The 21,394-nt window shown below is 38.5% G+C and overlaps 3 protein-coding genes across 4 annotated transcripts; 1 reads left to right on the top strand and 2 right to left on the bottom strand.

The window, feature by feature from the left end:
* Positions 1–650: 650 nt before the first annotated feature.
* Positions 651–2,623, top strand: LOC126634016 (probable aquaporin NIP5-1). Its single transcript, XM_050304500.1, has 7 exons — positions 651–725; positions 833–1,203; positions 1,322–1,741; positions 1,832–1,893; positions 1,976–2,132; positions 2,241–2,313; positions 2,413–2,623. The coding sequence occupies exons 2-7, from the start codon at positions 1,144–1,146 to the stop codon at positions 2,439–2,441; spliced, it is 801 nt and encodes a 266-aa protein (XP_050160457.1). The 5' UTR covers positions 651–725; positions 833–1,143; the 3' UTR covers positions 2,442–2,623.
* Positions 2,454–12,559, bottom strand: LOC126634015 (uncharacterized). Its single transcript, XM_050304499.1, has 32 exons — positions 12,073–12,559; positions 11,540–11,969; positions 11,072–11,323; positions 10,766–10,978; positions 10,527–10,658; positions 10,302–10,431; positions 10,160–10,206; positions 9,981–10,082; positions 9,731–9,838; positions 9,324–9,466; positions 9,079–9,173; positions 8,866–8,944; positions 8,718–8,769; positions 8,561–8,641; positions 8,136–8,231; positions 7,959–8,062; positions 7,342–7,822; positions 6,767–6,802; positions 6,478–6,679; positions 6,260–6,393; positions 5,891–6,071; positions 5,569–5,795; positions 5,362–5,457; positions 5,105–5,182; positions 4,987–5,019; positions 4,755–4,889; positions 4,547–4,607; positions 4,421–4,476; positions 4,262–4,318; positions 4,027–4,147; positions 3,201–3,427; positions 2,454–2,913 (listed from the first exon to the last, which is right to left on the bottom strand). The coding sequence occupies exons 1-31, from the start codon at positions 12,423–12,425 to the stop codon at positions 3,249–3,251; spliced, it is 4,494 nt and encodes a 1,497-aa protein (XP_050160456.1). The 5' UTR covers positions 12,426–12,559; the 3' UTR covers positions 2,454–2,913; positions 3,201–3,248.
* A 5,560-nt stretch (positions 12,560–18,119) lies between these two features.
* LOC126583776 (F-box/kelch-repeat protein At3g23880-like) lies at positions 18,120–21,179 on the bottom strand. 2 transcript variants are annotated; one of them, XM_050248294.1, is made up of 3 exons: positions 20,846–21,179; positions 19,306–20,552; positions 18,120–18,551 (listed from the first exon to the last, which is right to left on the bottom strand). In XM_050248294.1, exon 2 carries the CDS (start codon positions 20,474–20,476, stop codon positions 19,316–19,318), a length of 1,161 nt encoding a protein of 386 aa, XP_050104251.1. In that variant the 5' UTR covers positions 20,477–20,552; positions 20,846–21,179; the 3' UTR covers positions 18,120–18,551; positions 19,306–19,315. The 2 variants fall into 2 exon arrangements, with proteins under 2 accessions (XP_050104251.1, XP_050104249.1); XM_050248292.1 differs by having other exon boundaries at positions 18,120–18,546; positions 19,302–20,552; positions 20,846–21,177.
* Between the last annotated feature and the right edge of the window lie 215 nt (positions 21,180–21,394).

Here is a 21,394-nt window from a genome sequence, read left to right as displayed (position 1 = left end):
TATTTAGCCGAAAGTTGGCCACTTGGCCACTAATTCAATAGTATATGCAAAAATCTCTTATTTCTCTGATGTGAGATTCACTCTCAGCAAATGACTTAATAGAACTTGGGATTAAGCGATACTAGAGAAATTAGAGGGATTGAATCGATGCTCTCAACCACTTGAATTGCTAGGCCTTTACATGATGATGTTCACAAACTTGTCTCAAAATGCTAAAGCAAAGCAACTTCTGCAAAAACATTCAAAAATGGAGACACACACTTGCGCATCCACATAAAATCGTGATTAATAAGCATTGGCTCTCTGTGCTCAAATCTTTCTTTTTCTTTTGCAGTGTTGAGTTATTAATCACATGAGGAATAATAAGAGGTGAAACGTCAATACTCGCTCTCCTTGCAAATCGTTTACAATTTAATAGGTATTAATTTGTAATAATAATATGATGATTATTAAAGATTTCGTGCTCCAAACAGGAAAAAAAATATTCTTAAGGATTGGATCAGGATCGTGATCTTCGAGTCAAATTTCGTGCAGATTTGAAAAGGAAAGTGACTAAATGTTTCGATTGCTTTTCACTCAAGTTAGGGTTGACGATCATTATATAAGGATGACTACATATTCGTCCGAAACTCAAGTCTCTCAACATATAACTTATCTCAACGATATCAACTGATCCAGATTCCTGATTTTCTTTTAAAGATTGCTTGGCAAAACCATTGTGTTTGGTATGGATTTTCGATCGTGATTTGTTACGAATTTGTTTTTAGTTTAGTGATTCGTCTCAAACTGTATTCAGTTCTTATTACTATTTTTCATTTGTATTTGCTTTCAGTTACAATGTAAAGGACGTTCTGCGCTAGTAAATATTTCAAGCCCGTACTCGCTTGAGTCACAGAAAAGAACTAAATCGCCCAGTTCACTCGATGCACAACAGCTTTGATTGGAGGTCAAGATTTCTTAAGGCGCAAGAACTGATTCAAACTGTCTAGTAGCAGTACCTAGTAGCAGCATACTCACAATTTCCGGCCTAGAAGCACTACGTAAAGTTGTAAACAAGTCGTGGTTTCCGGCCTATAAGCCCTGTATGTGTAAACAAAGTCCCAACTACTAGTACTGTTTCTCTTCCTTCGTTCTTCTGCCATAATGCCAGAAACCAATTCCCCGTCGAGCTTCCATGCTCCTCATGTCACTTTGCTCCGGAAGGTACGCACCTCTTGTACGTATCTCTTGTTTAACACACCAACAAAATTATTAGATTTTCTAACTTTTGAAATCAAATTAAGCTATATATTTTGTACGCATGATGCATGTGTATTTACAGCTTGGAGCCGAGTTTGTGGGGAGCTTCATCCTGATATTTTCAGCAGCAGCAGCCCCTATTGTGAACCAAAAGTATCAAGGTTCGGAGACGCTGCTAGGCAATGCGGCATGCGCAGGCCTAGCAGTGATGGCAGTGATTTTGTCCACAGGCCACATCTCCGGAGCACACCTAAACCCGTCTGTCACCATTGCTTTTGCAACGTTTCGACACTTCCCATGGACCCAAGTTCCCCTCTACATAATAGCACAGGTTTCAGCATCCATCTCTGCAAGTTTCGCTCTGAAGGGTGTTTTTCATCCATTCATGTCTGGTGGAGTAACGGTTCCTTCTGTTAGCCATTGCCAAGCTTTTGCACTCGAGTTCATTGTCACTTTCATTCTCATGTTCACTGTCACTTCCGTTGCCACTGATACTCGTGCGGTATGTGTGCGTGCATGCTTGCGCTATTACGTTGCTGCAGTCCAGATTCTCTCTGATCTATGATGTAAACTTATTTCTAAGTTGATGCAGGTGGGGGAGTTGGCAGGTGTAGCAATTGGAGCGACAGTTTTGCTCAACATTCTTGTGGCAGGGTGAGTAAACTTTTTTTGCTATAAAACTAACAGCATTTAACTTTACTAGTTTGTCTAAATCAAATTGTATTTACCTGTTCAGACCAACAACGGGCGGCTCAATGAACCCTATCCGGACTTTGGGTCCGGCTGTGGCTGCCGGAAACTATAAGGGGTTGTGGATCTATTTGGTTGCACCCACACTTGGTGCCTTAGCTGGTGCTGCTACGTACACAGCTGTGAAGCTCCCACACAACCAGGTTTGACACTTTTCCTACTCGCTTATCCCAAATACAGTCTATCAACCATGTTCAAGTTATATATGACCTCGACTTTCATTTGATCAATTGTTTTGTTGTGTCTGATAGATTCGTGACAAGGCTGATGGCGGCACTCCCTTGCCGCAATTCTACTCAGACAGATCTCCTTCCATCGAACAGGGTAATACAAACTAGATCCATCAATCCGTTGTCTTTCATATCACGATCATAATATAAGCACCTACCTTGATGACTAACGTTATGGTAATTTTGATTTCAGGTCGCGCAACAGGACCTCGTCGGACCTAAAATGCAGAAGAGTTGCTGAAGAACAGAAAGCACTATGTGCTATCTTGTTTTGTTCAATAGCATTTGCTATCATTTTTTGTCAGTAGTACCTTTTCATACAAGGTTGAACTCTGTTATCAGAAACAATATTAGTACATTTTGTCATAATCTATCAAATCCCAAATAAACAAAAAGATTCAGAATACCCAGATCCAGCTAAACAGTTATCTATACCCGGCATAAGTACTGCTGTGAATGAATGCTATCTATAGTTAGGGGGTTGACATGCGGGATAGAATTTCCAAAACTGGAGAAAGTAGATTGTACCGACTTTTCCTGGTACGATTCTCTTCACTCCATCCAACCCGTGTCTGAGGATCTTGCATGTCTGTACGCTGCTGCTGTTAACTCGGAACTACAACTTGATAAATATGTGCTGCCCACTTATAATTTGTTGTCCAAGATCATCAGAAGTTGAGAATTCTTAGAGGTCCTGCAAAATTTGGATCATGGAATTTATTAAGTATAACAGTTAAACTAATTGCTATTGAACTGCTGACACACTAAATGTAGAATTCTCTTTTATCTTTCATGTATTAAGTTTATCCCTTTTCAATATGCAATTTCAAATTTAATCATAATTCAAACAAGGAGAGAAAAAAAAAGGTTCTATCTTATCTTCAGTTCTTGGCGATATAACGCAACTCAGAAACCGAGAATAGAAAGCCACTCAATTGCACGTTTTACTTCGTTGAACACTCGAAAAAAATTTGAACTCACACAAGGTTGGGCTCCAGTCAATATGGTTAAATTTCCTGAATGCATTTCTCATTCTGTTTCTCTGTCCTCCTCACTATCAAGATTCTCAGCTTGATAATCATCAGTTGCTTCTGCTGCTTCTTCATCAGCGGCTTCTGCTGATTCTTCACCAGCATTCTCATCCTCAGTATCCATATACACTTGGGAACTCACCACCTGACCCTGCAAGTCTTTATGCTTCAGACTGCCTGCAAGAGCAGGCAACGAACGATAAATAAGAAACGTGAACCGGAAGATGAAAACCGCAACTTAATTTAAGGTGTGAAAGGTCTAAGAGAAAAATGACACTGGTGAAAGTATTAAAGATGTATGTATCGCATGATCACTAAGCATCTAACAATGAAAGCTCAGTGGTAATAGCCAAGTATTCATGTAAACGACTGCAATCAGTTGGGAGGTTTGATTTACTTGTGTAAGAGATAATTTCAACTATGTGGTTAAAGTAAGACATCGACTTGAAAGTAATCAAATTCAAGTTAGTTGGTAATTTATTCTATATCCTCTCTTACCGCAAGCACAATACAGAACTCGGGAACAATAGGGAAATAACTCAAGAGTCCAAGGAGATTAAAGAAAATGCATTGTAGCATGGGAAGAAACTGAATACTGGTTATGATGATGTGGTAATCAACAAAGAGCAAGGATACATTGACATTATCTAGTACATTTCTAACCCTTACAAATAATAAACGTTGCAAGAGGCTATGAGAAGATTATATGGCTAGTTCGAGGTAGCATATTCAAGTACCCACGCAGTGCACAAAAGAAAACAACAATTCATACATACCCATCCAGAAAGTACATCCATTTGAGGATGTGTGGAGAAGAGCTTTCACAGAGAACAAAAGGCGTTCCATAGATCTCTTTGTAGCAGGAATTTTTCTGGTAATGCTTGTTTGCCTCAAACCCTTCCACAATACAAAACAAAAAATAAAATGGTATTGTACGATAACAAACTCCAAGGGTGAAGATGATTTAGTCCAAAATCTAATAAAAATAAAAAATATATATTTAAGACTTACCTTTGCTTCTGAACATAGGGTCTGTATTGTTCTTGTGGCCTTTTGAAGCTCTAAAACCTAATTCATTACAAGGATAAGTTTTGCTTTCCGGATAAATTAAGGGTAAAACTTGACTCCAATCATTAAGATGTATTTATGCATTTGCTCAAGAGATCTTACCAAGTGGATTATATCCTCTCTGTGAACTTCAAAATGGGACTGTAAGAAGTCAAAAACTGGAAACATAATGATGTTAGCGCCTCAGACACTTCTCATTTAATCATATGTAAAGTGTCGTGAATATACCTTTCATGAAGGAATCAATGAACTTCCCACCATACCCAACAGCCATGGCATGCAAAGTCACCTGAACCATGATATTGGCATGTCAAGAGTATCTTACCCGGGTGGCATTTGAACATAATAAAGACGATTATTATTTATTACACAAAATGAGTAAATCAAGAAGAGAACAGATGCTAATTTAGAGAACTTTGGAGTCCTGTTTATTTACCTTATCATGAGTTTTACAAAGGTTAACTAATGACACAACCACATTTACAGACTGTTGTAGCTTGCTTAGAAGCTTTTCAATAATGTTATGTTGAGCACCAGCTCTCGCTTTCTTCAGAAGAACAGCTTCCTTGACCTAAGAGAGAATCAACATGAGTAGTTCTCACCAAATGCACTTCAAGTACAACACTCTTAGTCCTTTGAAACGTTTCAAAAATAAATCTACATCTCACCAATTTGTTAAGAACAGTTAGGTTCTCTTCATGCTGCACATAACACCAACTTGTGTTACTATCTCTGTCAAGAAAGAGTATCAGTAAACTTGATAAAAGGGGGAAATGTAAGCCTTACCAGTATCTTGTACCACACAACAAATGTTCCAGAACTTAGAGATGGGAAACCATGTTCATCATCTTCTCCCTTTGTCCACTAATAAAAAAAAAGTAGAAAAACAGTCAGCAATTGCTGACTACCATACAGTGGTTATGTTATAATCATACACCCAAAACTTTTAAAACCAGTTCTTCGATGCAGAATTAAAACAAATTGAGAAAAATAGTGTCTACTGAAACTCTTAACAGACCAAGGTCCATAACAAAAATATGCACCTCAGGCAAAATAGTGCAGGCTAGCTGTTCCAGCCGATCAGAAGTGGAATCTCTATTTTCTAGGTAAATGCGCAATATTTTCTGTACCATTTCCCCCTGAAAAAATTAGAAAATAAAATTGACAAGCATACACACATATCATAATATGGATCAAATATATTTCCAAGCATGTGCAAGAAATAAGAGCTAGAAACATAGTTTGCTCACTTTGCACTTCCCACCATTCTCAAGATTTTCATCAAATCTATGCTTTAAAATCTTCTCGGCAGAAATACCAAGTTTCTTGCGCAAAGTAGGAAGAGCCTCCTGGACAAATCCTGAGTGCATGTTTTTACCAAGTCCCTCCATCTTGCTGATGAATTTGTGGACCGATGATACAATTGATTCTAGAGTAAAAAGTGACTCTGACGCCAGCATAAAAGAGAGAGAGCAGGCTGCAGGGACCATATGAATATGTAAGTGGCTTAATAAAAAGTGACAATCAATGAGCACCCTGAACGCTATCAGGAAACAGAATGAAGTTATGTACCTATGTCCAAGACGCCTTCAAAAAATGAATAAGCGCCAAAATATAAATATTCTGAAGTCCCAGGGGAAAGGTTAAGCTGTATCCCTTCCAAAAAACTATCTGGGATCTTGGTAGGCTGGAATGCTTCTAGCAGATATGAGAGAGCTGGCTTGTCTGTCTGAATACCAGGAAGGTTTAATATCTGTAATTTAAAAAACCAAAGCAAAAGATTTAGTAGTTTTCATTTCAAACTTAAAATTTGTGTGTAACAGTGTAAGTACTCATTTAGTTATCAGCCAAGGATGGGAGGTCTCACACACACACACACAATACAGAGACAGAGAGAGATGCCATTTCATTGAGGTGATAGATAAGGTAATGGAATTTCACCGCATTGAAACAATGAAGCACTTTTTTGAATATTGAAGTAGAAACTGCAGTTTTTGAATGTACAAGATTGGGAATGTCTGGATTTCCAGCAGAAGTAGATTGAATATTCCAATGTTCTTCACAAGTTTCATCACCTGCAGAGTGATGCTTAAAGATTAAAAGAAGATAGTGGCATCCTTCTAGTGTGTATCCATCAAATTTGGACTTCACTTTCTTACCTTCCGTAAGTACTAAAAGTGCACTATCAAAATGGCTCTTAATACTTGGAAAGAGTGGTTTAACTTTGCTCAAGAATTCATCCACTGTCATCCTGGTGAACCCAACTGGCGGACTCAAGCCTCTGCCCCATAATTGTTTTCCAGGATTTAAGTAATACAGCTTGTAGTGAAGATCACGCAGAAGGTACAGATATAGAGGTAACTAGCACCCGCAAAAATGGACATAAATGTTATAACTTTATAACTTTGTTTACGACATATAACAAAAATGACTCAAGTTGGTGGGTACCTCAGCAGCAGCATCAAGACAACAGGATGCTTCACTCTGCATAAAATACATGAAAAACTAAAATAAAAATTGCATAATGGTTCTAATCAAAATTTCAAATACACTGCAAATCTTGTAAAACAAGATCAAGAAATGCTATGGACTCTGTTAGTGCGTCGTTTGACACCTAACCAATTGACATTTGAATTAATATGTAGCAAGACAAATCACTCCAAAGTAGACCATTTGATACTAATACTCCACACTTTTCAACAGTACCTTTATCCATTGCTTGCATTTTAAAGAAAAGAAATATAAATAACTTTACTCACTCTAATGTACAAGTTCACAACCTCTTGCCAAAATCTAATTAAGAATGAGTTTTGAACCAAGAGGTGGCCACATTCAGAAAAAGAGTATTAGATTTATGATTTCTATTTGGACTTGAAGACCTGTGCATTGGGCTATGAGAATCACCTTCCTTCACTAATACTGAACAGTGACACTAATGAATGCAGTGGCCTAGAAGTGTGGTTAATCAAAATCAATACCATAAGAACACCTTATTAGAGGCCAACCATCATGAAGCATAATACCTTTGCAAACCCCAAAATGGAATAACAATGAACCAGCAGAGGTCTGAATTTAAATCTCTGAGCATAGATAGCCTTGGCAATGGCAGAAATTTCTATAGCAGTAGCCTCGTTAGAGTCGGAAGAATTTTTCTCTGATGACTCATATGACCTGCTCTTTGACGTTAAACAAGAAGATTCTTCATTTGGCACCTCTTGGCCTGTTAGAACTCCTGCCTTCTCCAAGACATGAAATAATGTGGGCTGCCGGAGTTTCCCATTGGTATCTGATGTTGTTGATGCTTTTGAGGTCTTTTTGTTTTTCTTCATGCCTCTTGGAGAGGTGGCCTCATGTGTTTTCTTATGCTCAATTTTCTTTTCAATGTTCACCATATGGTGAGGTTGGCTTAAGAGGGAAGACCGGTAAATATCAGCATAAGGATGAAGTTCAGGAAGAGATAGAGAGCACCTCTCAATACAATTGTTTAATATGCTTTCCAAGAATCTGTATTGTTAAGATTGTCTCCATCAGTACTCAGGGATCAAGAGGTTGTAATAAACAAGCTAGTTCATGTACACAAGAAAGCTGATTTACAAATTTAAAAACATGTTTTCAAGCGATTAACACCACAATAACTTACACAAGGTTTCTCAAGCGCTTCATTAGCTTGGAAAGTATATCCTCCTTTGTGGCCTGGCTCGTAAATTCAAATCTCCCAGTAACTTGTGTACAGAAGGCATTGAGCTAGCATGGCACATAAAGAGTCAGAAACCACAATTTAAATGCAAGGTAATATCTTTTAAGCTTTTCCACTTACTAGTTCCCGTATCCAATTGGCAGCATAAAATAGAGACGCACATATAATCTGTTTCTGCTTCCCTGTCAGAGACTTCCACTCAGATCCGAATAAATACTGGTAATGCACAAGTCAGCACATGTCAGAGTAGGACATTGCCACCAACACTGGCAGGCTACACAAATTTGAGAAACCAAACCAACTAACAATAATATCTTAGTTCATTTTATGGAAAAATAATAATTCTCAAATTCTGCAGTAAATAAGTTAGCTGGAGCAATCTCTCTGTGCCTGTATCTGAACATGTGTGCGACTTATAGTGTTAATCAGGGATATTTTTCTACAAACTTAAAATGTGGATTGCAGCTTCAACTGTAAGAAACTTTAGTATAAACCAAAGTCTAACTATTGGACGCTGTTGACAAAAGCATTTTACTTCGCCTGACCTTAGATGAAGGCAGGTGCAAAGGGCAGCCAAGTAGTGCATCAATTCCACCAAGAGATCCTTGGTTTGTCAACCTTTCAATCTGAAAATTGACAGAAAAGTTTAAAGTTTTATCACAGAGGTCATAATCAGATCAGCCATAACCACCTTTCACTTACTGCAGCTAATAAAAGGAAGTTAGCAGGAAGAACTTGTAAAGAAGAAGAAGACCTGCACACAACAACATTCCAACTTCAGCAATCATAGATATCAAGTGGAGAAAACCTTATGTACAATAATAGATATAATGTATGGCCAAAATATTACTGCAATGTAGAGGAAGCCAATGGCAAAATGTTTAGACAAATAGGTGATATATCACCATCCAAGTTCATCCACAGCTCCCCTACAATGAGAAAAAGAATGGCAACTTTAATTCACCCACAATTAATTGCTTATACAGCACAATCTTAGTAGCATCAGGAAAAAAAAAAACTACAAAAAAAAAACAGAGGACGAAATATTGCATCACAGAATCACCTTCTAAACCACAATATGAGTCCTTAACAGCCAAATTCCCACCATCAAGATCAGACAGAAACAGGGATTCAAACTCTCCTACATGTTTCCCAATCCTGAAATATGCAGATTAGCTTTCTTCCAAATAAAGAACAATTACTTGTAAAAAAAATTAAATTGCTAACATGATAACAAAGAAAACACCAGCTTTTGATAAATTGCTAACATGATAACAAAGAAAACACCAGCTTTTGAAACCAACTGACCATTCTATAACTGTTGGATGAAGTGATTTACAATCCAACGTTTCAGTCAGTTCGTCATAAAACATAATCAAAGGTAAGGGCAGCTGTCTGCAAGAGTCCAAAGAAGTCTTCAAGAGCTCCAGTGCCTCGTCACAATTAGATTTCTGTTGCCAATGTGTTTAATAATGGTGAATGGACGTCCCTTAATAAAAATTTTGGAAACCAAAAAATATTTGATGTTAACTATATTGACAATATAAAATAAGTACAAGTGAACCCACCTGGACACATTAAAATGTATTTTGCAGGTTTCCATATTTTCTTTGTTTCCTCTAATTATTAAAAAGAATTTGTAAATATTACTATCTTACTAACAGTATGTGCCCCTAACTATGGAAGAGTGAAACTGAAATGCTGCTGGCTCTTACTTGAGATGGGGATGGACAGGTAACATCAGTTGCATCTCCTAGACAGGAAACAATCTTCAGAGTTCCAACCAGGCCCATCTTCTTGTAGTTCAGATCAGGATGAGTGACCTGCCAAACAGAGGGATGGAATAGATCAATTTGGATTACCAGAAAGTGTAAAAAAATGATCACACATAAATGTGTGGTTCAAAGACGTTTGATCATGTTTATGTTGAAGTGCTCCAAATGAAAAGAAAATAATTCTTGGTACCTGCTTGCGTACTATCATCAAAAGTTCATTCACAAAGGAAGAACCATAAGATTCTGCACTAGACCGAGCCAAAAGTGCCAGATGGCCAAAAATCTCGTAGACCTGCACTGTAGTAAGGCCAGTGAAATGGTGATTCAACACTTTTGTGCCAAGAATGATAAAGAAATGCAGCATCCTACCTTGTGCAGATTTTCAACACTAAATCCCTCTAAGTAATCCAAAATACCTGGATTGCGGAACAAAGAACTCATCATGCATTTCTTGGAAAACAATTACTCCAGAGTCCGACAAATCAACATGAACCACAGACTAATATCATACCGCTAATATGAGAAGAAAGAGGAATTAACTGCTGTGCATATTTGGAGGCTAGCAAAGCCAAGGTCTCTAAAGCAGAACCAACTTCAAAACCCACACTAGAGCCCACGTGGGTAACTAGCGAGCCAAGAACCTGTGAAAGTCATGATAGTAGTCACAGAATAGACCTTTATTTTAAATATCATATAACCAACAAAGAATATATATATATATATATAGGCCACTTACTTCCTGTCTGGAATACATATCGGCAAACTCCTCAAAAAGACAAACATAGATATGCATGCCAAACTCCCTGGATTTTTGCTCCTTGCAAGCCAACAAGTACTCGGACAGAGAAATGAAAGATAGAAAATAATCCTAACAACAAATAAAAAAGCAGAATCAAATAAGGCTACAGAAACACCACTTAATTTTGTATTTCAGACTGAATCCATTCCTTGATACCCGATCGTGACCACAGATACCTGTACAAGCTCTTTGTGTCCATGAATGCATTGATCAAACATAGCTTCCTGAATGCAATCCTCAATAATTTTCTTCTTGAATAGCTTTTCGACGCTCCTTTGCAGGGATTCACCATTCATGTATATCAGCATTAGTAACCATATATCGATGACTTTGTGATCCTGAGCTTTCTCTAGGCTGTTCAATTCTTTCAAAATCTCCTGACACAGTATCTACACAACTCGTATGGAAGCAAATATATGATTTAGGGGAAATTTATAAGAAGCAAAAATTTTCTTTTAAGGACCAACTGGCAGAAGACATACATTCTTAAATCGAAGACTTGATCTCAAGGCATCAAGGATAGAAGCCTCGGTGTTGTCGGCACATGACTTTCCTTTGAGTTTTTGTTGTGATGTGCGATAATTTGATACCCCAACAAATTTTAACTGCTGTCGAATCTGTGAGATTATTCTCCGGACATTTGACGGTGTTGCTGAAAGCAGTAGAAACCTAAGCAGATGAGGCATGTGCTCTGCCTCGATTGTTCTGATGCATGACAATGCTATGGTGGTTACCTTCAAATTGAAGCAAATTTAAAGTCAGGTGCAACTAGAAAATTCAAAAGAGAAAACTTCAATCCTATGTACGTGTAATAGCAACCCGTAAACTGGGAATACTCAATCATGCTCTTTCTAAGTCAAATGAAGTTTCTTGTTTTCTCATTTTCCTAGAAAATTTGATATTCCCAATTTTCTGACCAACCAAACAGATAATAAAGGATAATGTGAAACCTGTTCTTGCAACATTGGATCCAAATTAAGGTTCGAAAAGGAATCGAGCACCGGCACAACTACAGCCGAGTCCTCCTGAAGCAATTTCTCGAGAGCTTCAACCACAGTCTTGTTATTCTGATCGCCGATGATCTCCGGCAACGATCCAATTATCTCTTTCTTCAAATGCAGAGGGCAAATCGAAAGAACCTGCATCAATTTCTCGGCCAATGCATTCGGATCAACAAGAAAATCCAGCCACCGGAAGTGATTGATGATCAGCCTAGCGACGTCGTCTTCGAGGGACAGAGACGGACCGGAATGTTGCGTATACACGTGGAAATATTCTGGAAGCTTCTCGAGAAGCATGTTCTGAATTTGCAACTGGATAGTGGGCACCAACAGCAAGTGGCGGAGTACGCTCTCGCTTCTGGTGGAGGCGTTGAGAATCCTGAAAATGTAGGAGCAATTTTCCGTTAGATTTTCTCGACAGCCAAACAGGAAATAGAAAATTTTGAAACTGAAGACTAGAAGTAGTCGAGGAAGTTACTCACCTGCGGAGGTTATTAGGTGTGTTGATGTAGGAAGAGAGGCCGGAGAGGAAATCGGAGAGAAGAACAGAGGCATTTTCGGAAGAGGAAAAGGTGCGGTGGAGGTGGCGGCGGAGCTTGTGTAGGTCCGAAGGGAGGCACGGCGGGCCGGAGTGGTTGAGGAGGGTACAGCCAGCGTCGGCTAAAATAGAGACCATTTTATCGATGTCTGGGGTTTCGACGGCGTCGTTTGGGGTTGGATTGCTTGAGTTCGCGGTGGCGGTGGGTTTAGAAGATTTGGGGGGAGGGCAAGAAGGGGCGGAAGAAGAGGGGGGCGGCCGTTTGCGGGAAGGGATTTGCTGGTGGAGGAATACCATCTTGGCTTCGTTACGGCGTCGTTTTGCAGGTGGTGTTGTGATCTCTGCGGCTGTGCGAGAGGGAGACGAACAGAGCGAGTTGAAGGCAGAACAAGCGCCAAATTTTGGAGAAAGTGGCGGTGGGGTTTTCAAAAATTAAAATAAAATTTTAAGTAAATTGTAGCAATGACCCTTTAATTTAACTCAATTTAAGTAAATTGTAAAAATACATTATCATTGGTCCCTTAACTCATCAAAACGTGCAGATATGGTCCCTCAACTAAAAATCAATTACCAATGGTCCATTAACTTTAATACAACTGGAGAAATGGTCCCTCAAGTTTAACCTAATTGAAGAAATGGTCCATCAACTTTAACTCAATTATAACAATGGTTTTTCCAACATAACTTATTTTAACAAAATTATAACGAAGTTGACGAAAATAACCATAGCTACACTTTTTGATGTGTTGAACAACCAATGGTAATAGATTTTTAGTTGAGAGACTATTGTTCCAATTTGATTAAAGTTGAAAGAACCATTGTTACAATTTATTCTAAAATTTTAAGGGCACGTTTGTTTGGCTTCACTAACCTGGACTGGATTGGACTGGACTAATTTTTAGTGTAATCCTCTGTTTGTTGGCTACCAGGACTAAGTTTAATGGTATTAAGTGGGACTCGCTTTCACTAACTCCTTCGTTAGGTGGTCCTAGCGAGACCCCCCAAATCTGAGCGGACTTCTAAGACTACCTCTCTCTCGCGTCGTCTCGCTCGACTCCTCGCCTTGCTCGATCGACGGCAAAGAACAAGCTCTCTTTCCCCAGTCCAACCTAACTTCTACTCAAGGTTACCCTCTCAATTTTCTTTGCTCCCCGCCTGCCCTAAACGAACGCCTTGGCCGCCGTCGCTCTTCTGCTTCGTCTCTGTCACAAAATTCACTGTAATTCTTTCAACCCATCTCGAATTAATTCAATTTTTAGCTAAAAATCCTTGCTTTCTTTCAATGTTCTGTCAATTTTGATGCGAAATTTCTTTCTTTCACATATTTGTCAGTTTCTGCTGTTCAATTACTTTGTAATCCGAAGTGAGAATTTCTACTTTTTGTGTGTGTTGGGGGGGTGGATTAAAGTATTTATCAGATTTTGGTGCAGTAGATGCTCTTAGCTTTTTGTTTGGGATCTCATATAATCCATGGCTTGACACAAATGTTTGATTTAGGGTTCGCTCTTGATTGTTGATAGAATTTGTAGTAAGTCTGCCAGATGATGTTGGGAAATTGCGCAAGGGCTTTGAGATCCAGGTTATAACCATTTACATGGACTGGAACAGTGAAAAGGATTACTGTGATCTAATCCCTTCTGATGGCTCAAGGTTTCCATTCTTACTGCCCATATGAATACATAAGTTTTTGTGATTTCATCACCCGTCTCGTTCTGGCTTGACCGTTGAACATGGCAAAGATTGAACTGTTTCAGACTTTCAATTAAATTTGTGCTTCAATGGGAGGGAGTGAGGAAGTTATCGAACGATGCTTGTTCTACCTTGAACCTTTTGCATTTTCTACCTAATAGATCATGGGATCGACTACTAGTTGTAGTAGATAAATCTCCCGAGTGTGGTGATGGGGGAGCGGAGGGCTACTGGATAAGGAAATGTGAAGACGTAGGAATGGTCTTGTGGTTCCTTGTATTTTGGAAATATATTGACAGTCCCCTAAAGTCTAGCGTAGAATTTTCTCCCGTCTAGCCATCGTGTTTTCAATGGGATTGGTCAAGTAGAAGTGAATCCTTTCTTTCTGTTTCTTTTCAGTGTCCCCCTTAATCTCAATTAGTTAATGCAGAAGTTTAGCAGTATTATGCCATGTTTGGAGTGAATTCTCTGATTTTATCTTTTATCTTTAAGGTGAGCATTTTCTCTTTTTTCATTGTAGATATGTAAATGATGGGAGACCCTTCTGGCAATATATAGTCAGTTCTTCCACTGGCTGTTCCGATTCTCAGTGCTTTGAAGAACTTTATAACTACTATACGACTGACAAGGTTGGGTGATATTTAAGTACCATTTTCTGTATAGCAATATAGAGGTGTGAAGGGGGTTATAATATTTTTCTTTGTTTTCTCATAGGCTTGGCATCTCTGTGATCCTGATGCTGAGAAGGTGGTTGAAGCTCTGAGGAAAGCAGGTGTTAAAGTAGCTGTTGTATCAAATTTTGATGCCCGATTAAGGCCTCTTTTACATGATCTATGTTTTGTTTACGGTGGTTTATTTTCTTTAGTTATTAGATGTTTGATTTGTTGCTTTCATGTAACATCGTTTGATTTGTTGGGAGAACACTTTGTTATATTGTTGTTTGGAACAATGCTACTCTTGAATCATGTATGTTTCTTTCGTTGGCAAGAAAATTTGGTTTTTGTATTTTTATTGAGTCTCACTCTCATCAAATATTATTAATTTTAATAATATCTTTAATAAAAAAGTAATTAAAATAGAACAATAATGTAGTCCTAGTCTGAGCAAACATCAAACTGGTGACAGTACTGTTTTCATTATCCTGTTTCTTAGTCCGACACTGCACCAAACGCTTCACTAAGCTAGTCCAGTTTAGTCTAGTCTAAGCCAGTCCAGCTTAGTCCCTGAAGCTAGTCCAGTCCGAGACAGTCCGGTGCAACAAACGCACCCTAAAGGTATTTGTCTATTTTCATGCTGCCAATATCTTCCTTTAATTTTTTAAGATTGTTTTTATAAGCATTTTTATCAAACATAATTGGGTAAAGTACAAAAAACTACCTCAATTATTGGTATCACGAAACTTTCATACCTCATCTTTTAAAATTTACAATGTCATACCTTATCTTACTAATTTGTGCCAATATTATACCTTCTGTTAGCTTGACGTGAATTTCTCAGTTAAATGCTGACGTGGCTTGATCCGGGACCCACTTTTTATTAAAAAATTATTAAAAACTAAAAAAAATATTTAATATTTTTAAAATATTAAAATTATAAAAAAAAGTAAAAAAAAACCCTTTGGTCCTTTCCCGCTTCATCTTCTTCGCCTACCTGCTTAATCTTCAACAAAAAAATAAAATAAAATTTGAAAACCCATCAACCCCCCTCCCCCCCCCCGGGAAACCCCATACCTGAACCCCCCCCACCCAAATCCCGTCACACCCCCCCCAGATCCCGTCAAACCTCCTCCCCCTCCCTCCCTCCCTCTTATCCTGTCAAACCCCCCCCCCCCGGCCCAAATTTGAAAACCCATCTTCTTCCCCTACCTGTTTTTTTTTCTTTTCTTTCTTTTCTTTTCTCTCTCTCTTCTTCTTCTTCTTCTTTTTCTGCAGGTTGGGTGGGTTGGGGGGGGCGGACGAACTGGGTTTTGGGTTAGGGGGTAGATGAACTGGGTTTTGGGTTTCCTTTTTTTTTTTTTTCTTCTTCTCTCTCTTCTTCTTCTTCTTCTTCTTTTGCAAGTTGGGTGGGGTGGGGGTGGGGGGAGAGGAACTGACGAACTGGGTTTTGGGTGGGGGGGGGGGACGAACGGACGAATTGGGCATTTTTATTTATTTTTTCTTTCTTTCTTCTTCTTCTTTTGCAGGTTGGGGGGTGATGGATTTGGGTTGCAGGTGTGGGAGGGATATGGGTGCCCGGGGAGGGGGGTGTTCAGGAATGGGGTTGATGGGTTTTCAATTTTTTTTTTTTTTTTTGTTGAAGATTAAGCGGGTAGGGGAAGAAGATGAAGGGGGGAATGGACAAAAGGGGGAGAGGGGAAGGACAGACAAACCCTTCAACTGGGTTTCCTTTTTTTTCTCTCTCTCTCTCTCTTTCTTCTTCTTCGAGGGGTGGGGAGGGGGAAAACAAACTGAGGGTGGGTGAGGGGGAAGACAAATTTGTTTTTTTTTTTTTTTTTTTTTTACCTTCTTTTTTTGGGTCACAAGAAGAGGGAAGTGGATGAAGATGAGGGAGAAGAGAGAGGGGGGAACTGGGGAAGGGGATGAACTTAGGCTTTTTTTTTTTTTTACTTCTTTTTTTCTGGGTTGCAGGAAGGGAGCTAGAAGGAGGAAGAAGATGAAGGTGGGGAGAAGAGAGAGAAAATGGTAGGGAAAAGGGCACGAACAGAAGATTTATTTATTTTTGTTAAACTTTTCTTTATTTTTTTAAATATTTAAAAATTATTAAATGATTCTCTTTAGATTTTAATAATTTTTTAATAATTTTTTAATAAAAAGTGGTTCCGGATCAAACCACGTCAGCATTTATCTGAAAAGTAAACGGCCAAGTAACGGAAGGTATAACATTGGACTAAATTCTAAAGATGAGGTATTACATTGTCAATTTTAAAAGATGAGGTATGAAAGTGTCATGATAATAATAGTTGAGGTAGTTTTTTGTACTTTACCCAACATAATTTTAGTCATTTTAAAAGTATTTTCAAACAAATCTTGTATCTTTATATTTTATATACATGAGATATATTTATATAGAGTTTCATTCCCGTTTATAGGCTCACTCTACATCGTATTTCAATGATCTAACTGTCTATATTTTATCTCATTATTTGAAAACATTAGGCAAATCTAAATCCATTTAAGACATCCAACTGTAATGAAGAAAAATAGACTGATACCGGAGTGGATACGCCTGGACGAGAGAAAGATGGTGAAGTTTCTGGTGTTGTTGATGCGTGCGAGGACAGCGTGGCCGAGGTGCTTCGTGACAAATGAGAATTGGAGATTAAAGCGCCATGACTTGCACACACACTGATACTGGAGTAAAGATTTGACCGGGAGCCTTGAGAGGATCTCGGCAATGATGTCGTTGTAGTCGGTGAGAGGAACTGGTTGAAGGAGTAGAGTCAGTACACCATCGGAGGGGACTGGTGGTTGCTTCAGTTGCCGGCGAAACCATTTCTAGATGCCCGTCACAACTTTCAATTCTGGTAATACTCAGGACCATCAATTTTTTTGTTAATTCCGTCACTTCAATGCACATGACGAACTTTTAGATGTATAAATTTTTAGTAAATCTTGGATCTGGATTGAACGATGAGAGAACAGCTTAAGGGGAATTGACACTTGCGGAATTTTATTGAAACTTACGCGTTTCTAACAAATTTAAAGTCTTTTACCGCACAAATTGAACAAAAATCTCTCAGTTTGACAAAATAATTCACAAAACTAATAAGGTGGAAATTGACACAAACTGAAAGTTGGGTACCACTCGTAACCAGATCGAAAGTTCATAGGAAACAAGGGACCTGGATTGTCTACCCTTCCATCTCCTCCTATTTATGTGGTCACGATTAAATAACATCAGCATTTTATATTTTCATTGCTTTTTATCTTATTATTTCTATAAAAAAAAATCAATATAAAATTACCTGGATTGTCTACCCTCCCCCATTCCATATCCTTCCCATTCCCTCATATTTTTGTGATCACGATTAAGCCACATCAACATTTTATATTCTCATTATTTTTTGTCTTATTATTTCTATAAAAAAATCAATATAAAATATTGACATGGCTTAACCGTGATCACAGATATAAGAGGGGATGGGAAGGGTATGGGATGAGGGAGAGCAGACAATCCAGGTCCAGAAAGAAGACCTACAATTGAGGGGTATTGCTATATTAGTTTTACCCACTTGCCCTTTGCAAGACCTACACTAGGAGACTTCATCAAGAAGCTACGCAATCAAACATGACCAATCAAGCGTTAAAAATGTTTGTTGATTGATTATCGAACAAGAATATACAAGTTTGAGTATAAATTAAAAGAAAACATACGAATATACATGTACAGTTATAAAATCCATGGACTGCTCGGAGGAAAACACGTTAACAATGCTTCTCTTTCCGCCCTTGTTCATCCTCCATTCCTCCTCCAACAACTTTGCCAGCCGGCATCAGATGTAGGATATATTAGATCTCTATCGTGTAAGCTCCAGAACGGATCGCGTTCAAACTTGGCAGGTCAGGTCCTGGCAAGATAATCGCATCCTGCGTAGTTTTCAACCCTGGTTGGTCTTCTTGAAAGCATGCATACCGCGTGCTCATTTTCCCCCATCAAAACCATTTCTGGCGGTCTCTGAACTAACCTTGGGGCGCCCTCATCATACCAAACCTAACTGAACAGTTTAAATCTAATCTGAAACCATTAAAATGAAGACAAGAACAAATCAAGTTCAGATAGATCAGATGGGATGACTTTCCTGTAACAAAATGGAAGAGGAACGGACAAGCTTATTGTGCTTATCACATGGAAACAGATATTAAGTATAAACTTACAATTTAAGTGAACTAGAGACTAGGCAAACAGCAGTTTGGGAAGAAATAAAAAAAAAAAAATCGTTTAACCATAAGCCACATTAATATTACACCAAAATATTAATGATTTGGCACATCGTATTCCCAAAATTTATGCAGTTGAACCAGATAGCAGTTATAAGAGAGAATGGGTTTATAAGTATGAAAACAACCAGAAAGTACAGAAAACAAAAATTTAATGGCAAGTGCTTTTAGATGAGGGCTTCTTTCAGGAAGCACTTCAAGTGCTTTTGGAACTAAAAACATTTTCTCTAAAAGCGCCTTCAGTCGTTTAAAGGCACTCGCCAAACAAGCCCATAATCTACTATGAAGTTCCCTTTAATATAAACAAGTAAAAAGCACAATTTGTCTCTAGCATGTCCTCCAAATCCTCGAAAGCAACTTGCAAACTACTAAAATATATCAACTAAAAAGAACTAAATAGTGCTTGAACAACTGCTATATTTCAAACACCGAGTAAAAACTTAAATATCGAATCTTATTTGTTCAGGTTAAACACTTATAGAAGCCACTCAACATTATGTCGTTCCAGACAAAACTGCATAATATCAGTTAGATAGAGTGAAGAGACTTACATCATTGGTTTCAGATGTTGGCGCCACCACCAATTACTGGTGAAACTAAGGTCTCCACATACATAGTTGCTTCAGTCAACAAATTAGTAGGAGTTTTAAGAACCTTCGTCAATGTATTTTCCTTTGGATTGTATAAAGCCAAGTAACTTGAATCACAACTCATCAAAACTTCATCATTCTCTAAAATGCAGATAATATTCACAAAATTCATACTTATTTGACGTAACGACTTCAAAGGAATTTGTATGATTTTAGTCCAAGATTCATGGACACCATAATCCTTCATCACCCATACTGTTATTGCAATATCACTCAAACTGACGTCATTGAACAAATATGCAAAGAGACGATTTGCAATAGTCCCAATACGAATGGAGATATAACTTTGGATGTGAAGATAGGGCAGCGGCACAATATTCTCCTCCGCCAAAATAAAAGAGATGATTCTTGAACTAAGTACAGGGCGGAGCTCCTCCCCACTCCATTTAAGCTCTACCCAATGTAGAGCTCCGTTAACCAAGCACCCTTGCCCATGCAATTTAAAAGAGTCAAGGTATTGTTTAGTCCTCCACAAACCTGATTTTAGTGTAAAGACCGCAATCATCGTGCCATCTGCAGTTGTAGATTCGCCACCCAATATAACCTTGTAATCTTCAATGGTGGAATCATAACCAAATCCATAAAACTTTGGACAAAAATAAAAACAAGCAATTCCTGGTAACATTTTGGTAACTCTGGTACAAGGGTTCCATAAGAGAACTTCGCCTTTGTTTCCTTTTAGACATATCAAGCCATTGCAAGAACCCACAACACTCATACGTTCAAGCGTTACTGGCAATTGCAAACAAAGAAAAGAGCTTTGCACACATACACCGACATCCTTGAGTGCTTCGTAGTCTATGGATTGGAAAGGACTGTCTGAAATAAGAAGCCTATAGCTATTACGGTTAACCCCTGTCACTGCCCGTCTCAGGTGCTTCCTAACAAGATGCAAATCAGAGATCAAAGCGCGCCATGACTTGCATACACACCGCAATTGGATCAAATATTTCACTGGTAGCCTTGACAGTATATCAATTATGATATCATCAGACTCAATCAGGGGTCGTTCAAGAAATCCGCCATCCGTGGGGACTGGTTGCTGCTGCCGCCGCTTATGAAGACCCGACATGTTAAAGCAGCGGGGGCGGAGCCCAAATCACCAACTATTCGGGAAGGCTAAAACCTCCAAACCAATTTCGTTCTCCCTGGCAGCAAAAAAAAAAAAAATCTACCAAAATTTAAAACCTAGACTAAGGATCTACACCTTAAATTAAACCCTAATTTAGGATTGTACCAAAACTTAAAACCCTAAACTAAGAATTTAGACCTTAAAATTAAACTCTAATTTAGGATTGAATTTAACTTTCAGAGTAAGTTGTAGCTGGAGTTCATATAGCCTGTACAGAATTCATGAAAAATAAAATAAAAATTTAAAAAAAAAAATAATAATTCTCTGAAAAAAAATGGACGTTGACTTAAAAAACTTGATTTAACTTACCTGGGGCTGCTGTGCCTTCCGGGAAAGGTTTGATTGGAAGAAGAGGATTACAAAGGAGGAATGAAGTGGGAGGAAATGGAATTGCACGCCCTCCGATGAAATAACCTTACAACTTCAACACCCCGCCGGCAAACGCCCATATCGTCTTCTCCGATCCCACCAATTTCCATGGAGGACTTTGGCTAAGGCCACTCGACCCTGTTCTCCTGGTTGCTTGCAGAAGCTATTAACAAGAAGGAGAATTTATTGAGGATGAAAGGGGGAGGCGTGGGGGTCTAATATATGCATCTGGGCAAGTGGGACTGTGTGGGAGGGCTGTATAGGATTGTCACATCTTAATTATTCATAGAGTATCGTATAATAAAAAATTATTTGATTTTTTTTTATTTGAAATTAAACACAAATAATATTAGACGAAATCTAATCGCAGAGTATACGATGAATGATTAAGATGTAAAAATCTTTATCATCCCTACAAAAAAGATCTGAAGAGGATCCTTTCCCGGATGCTGGGAGATCGGGACCAAGTGGTCAAGTACGTACAACTCT

This window comes from Malus sylvestris, chromosome 9 (genome assembly GCF_916048215.2).
Source record: "Malus sylvestris chromosome 9, drMalSylv7.2, whole genome shotgun sequence".
NCBI lineage: Eukaryota > Viridiplantae > Streptophyta > Magnoliopsida > Rosales > Rosaceae > Malus > Malus sylvestris.
Note: the sequence above shows the minus strand (reverse complement) of the source record. Positions and strands in the feature narration are given on the sequence as shown.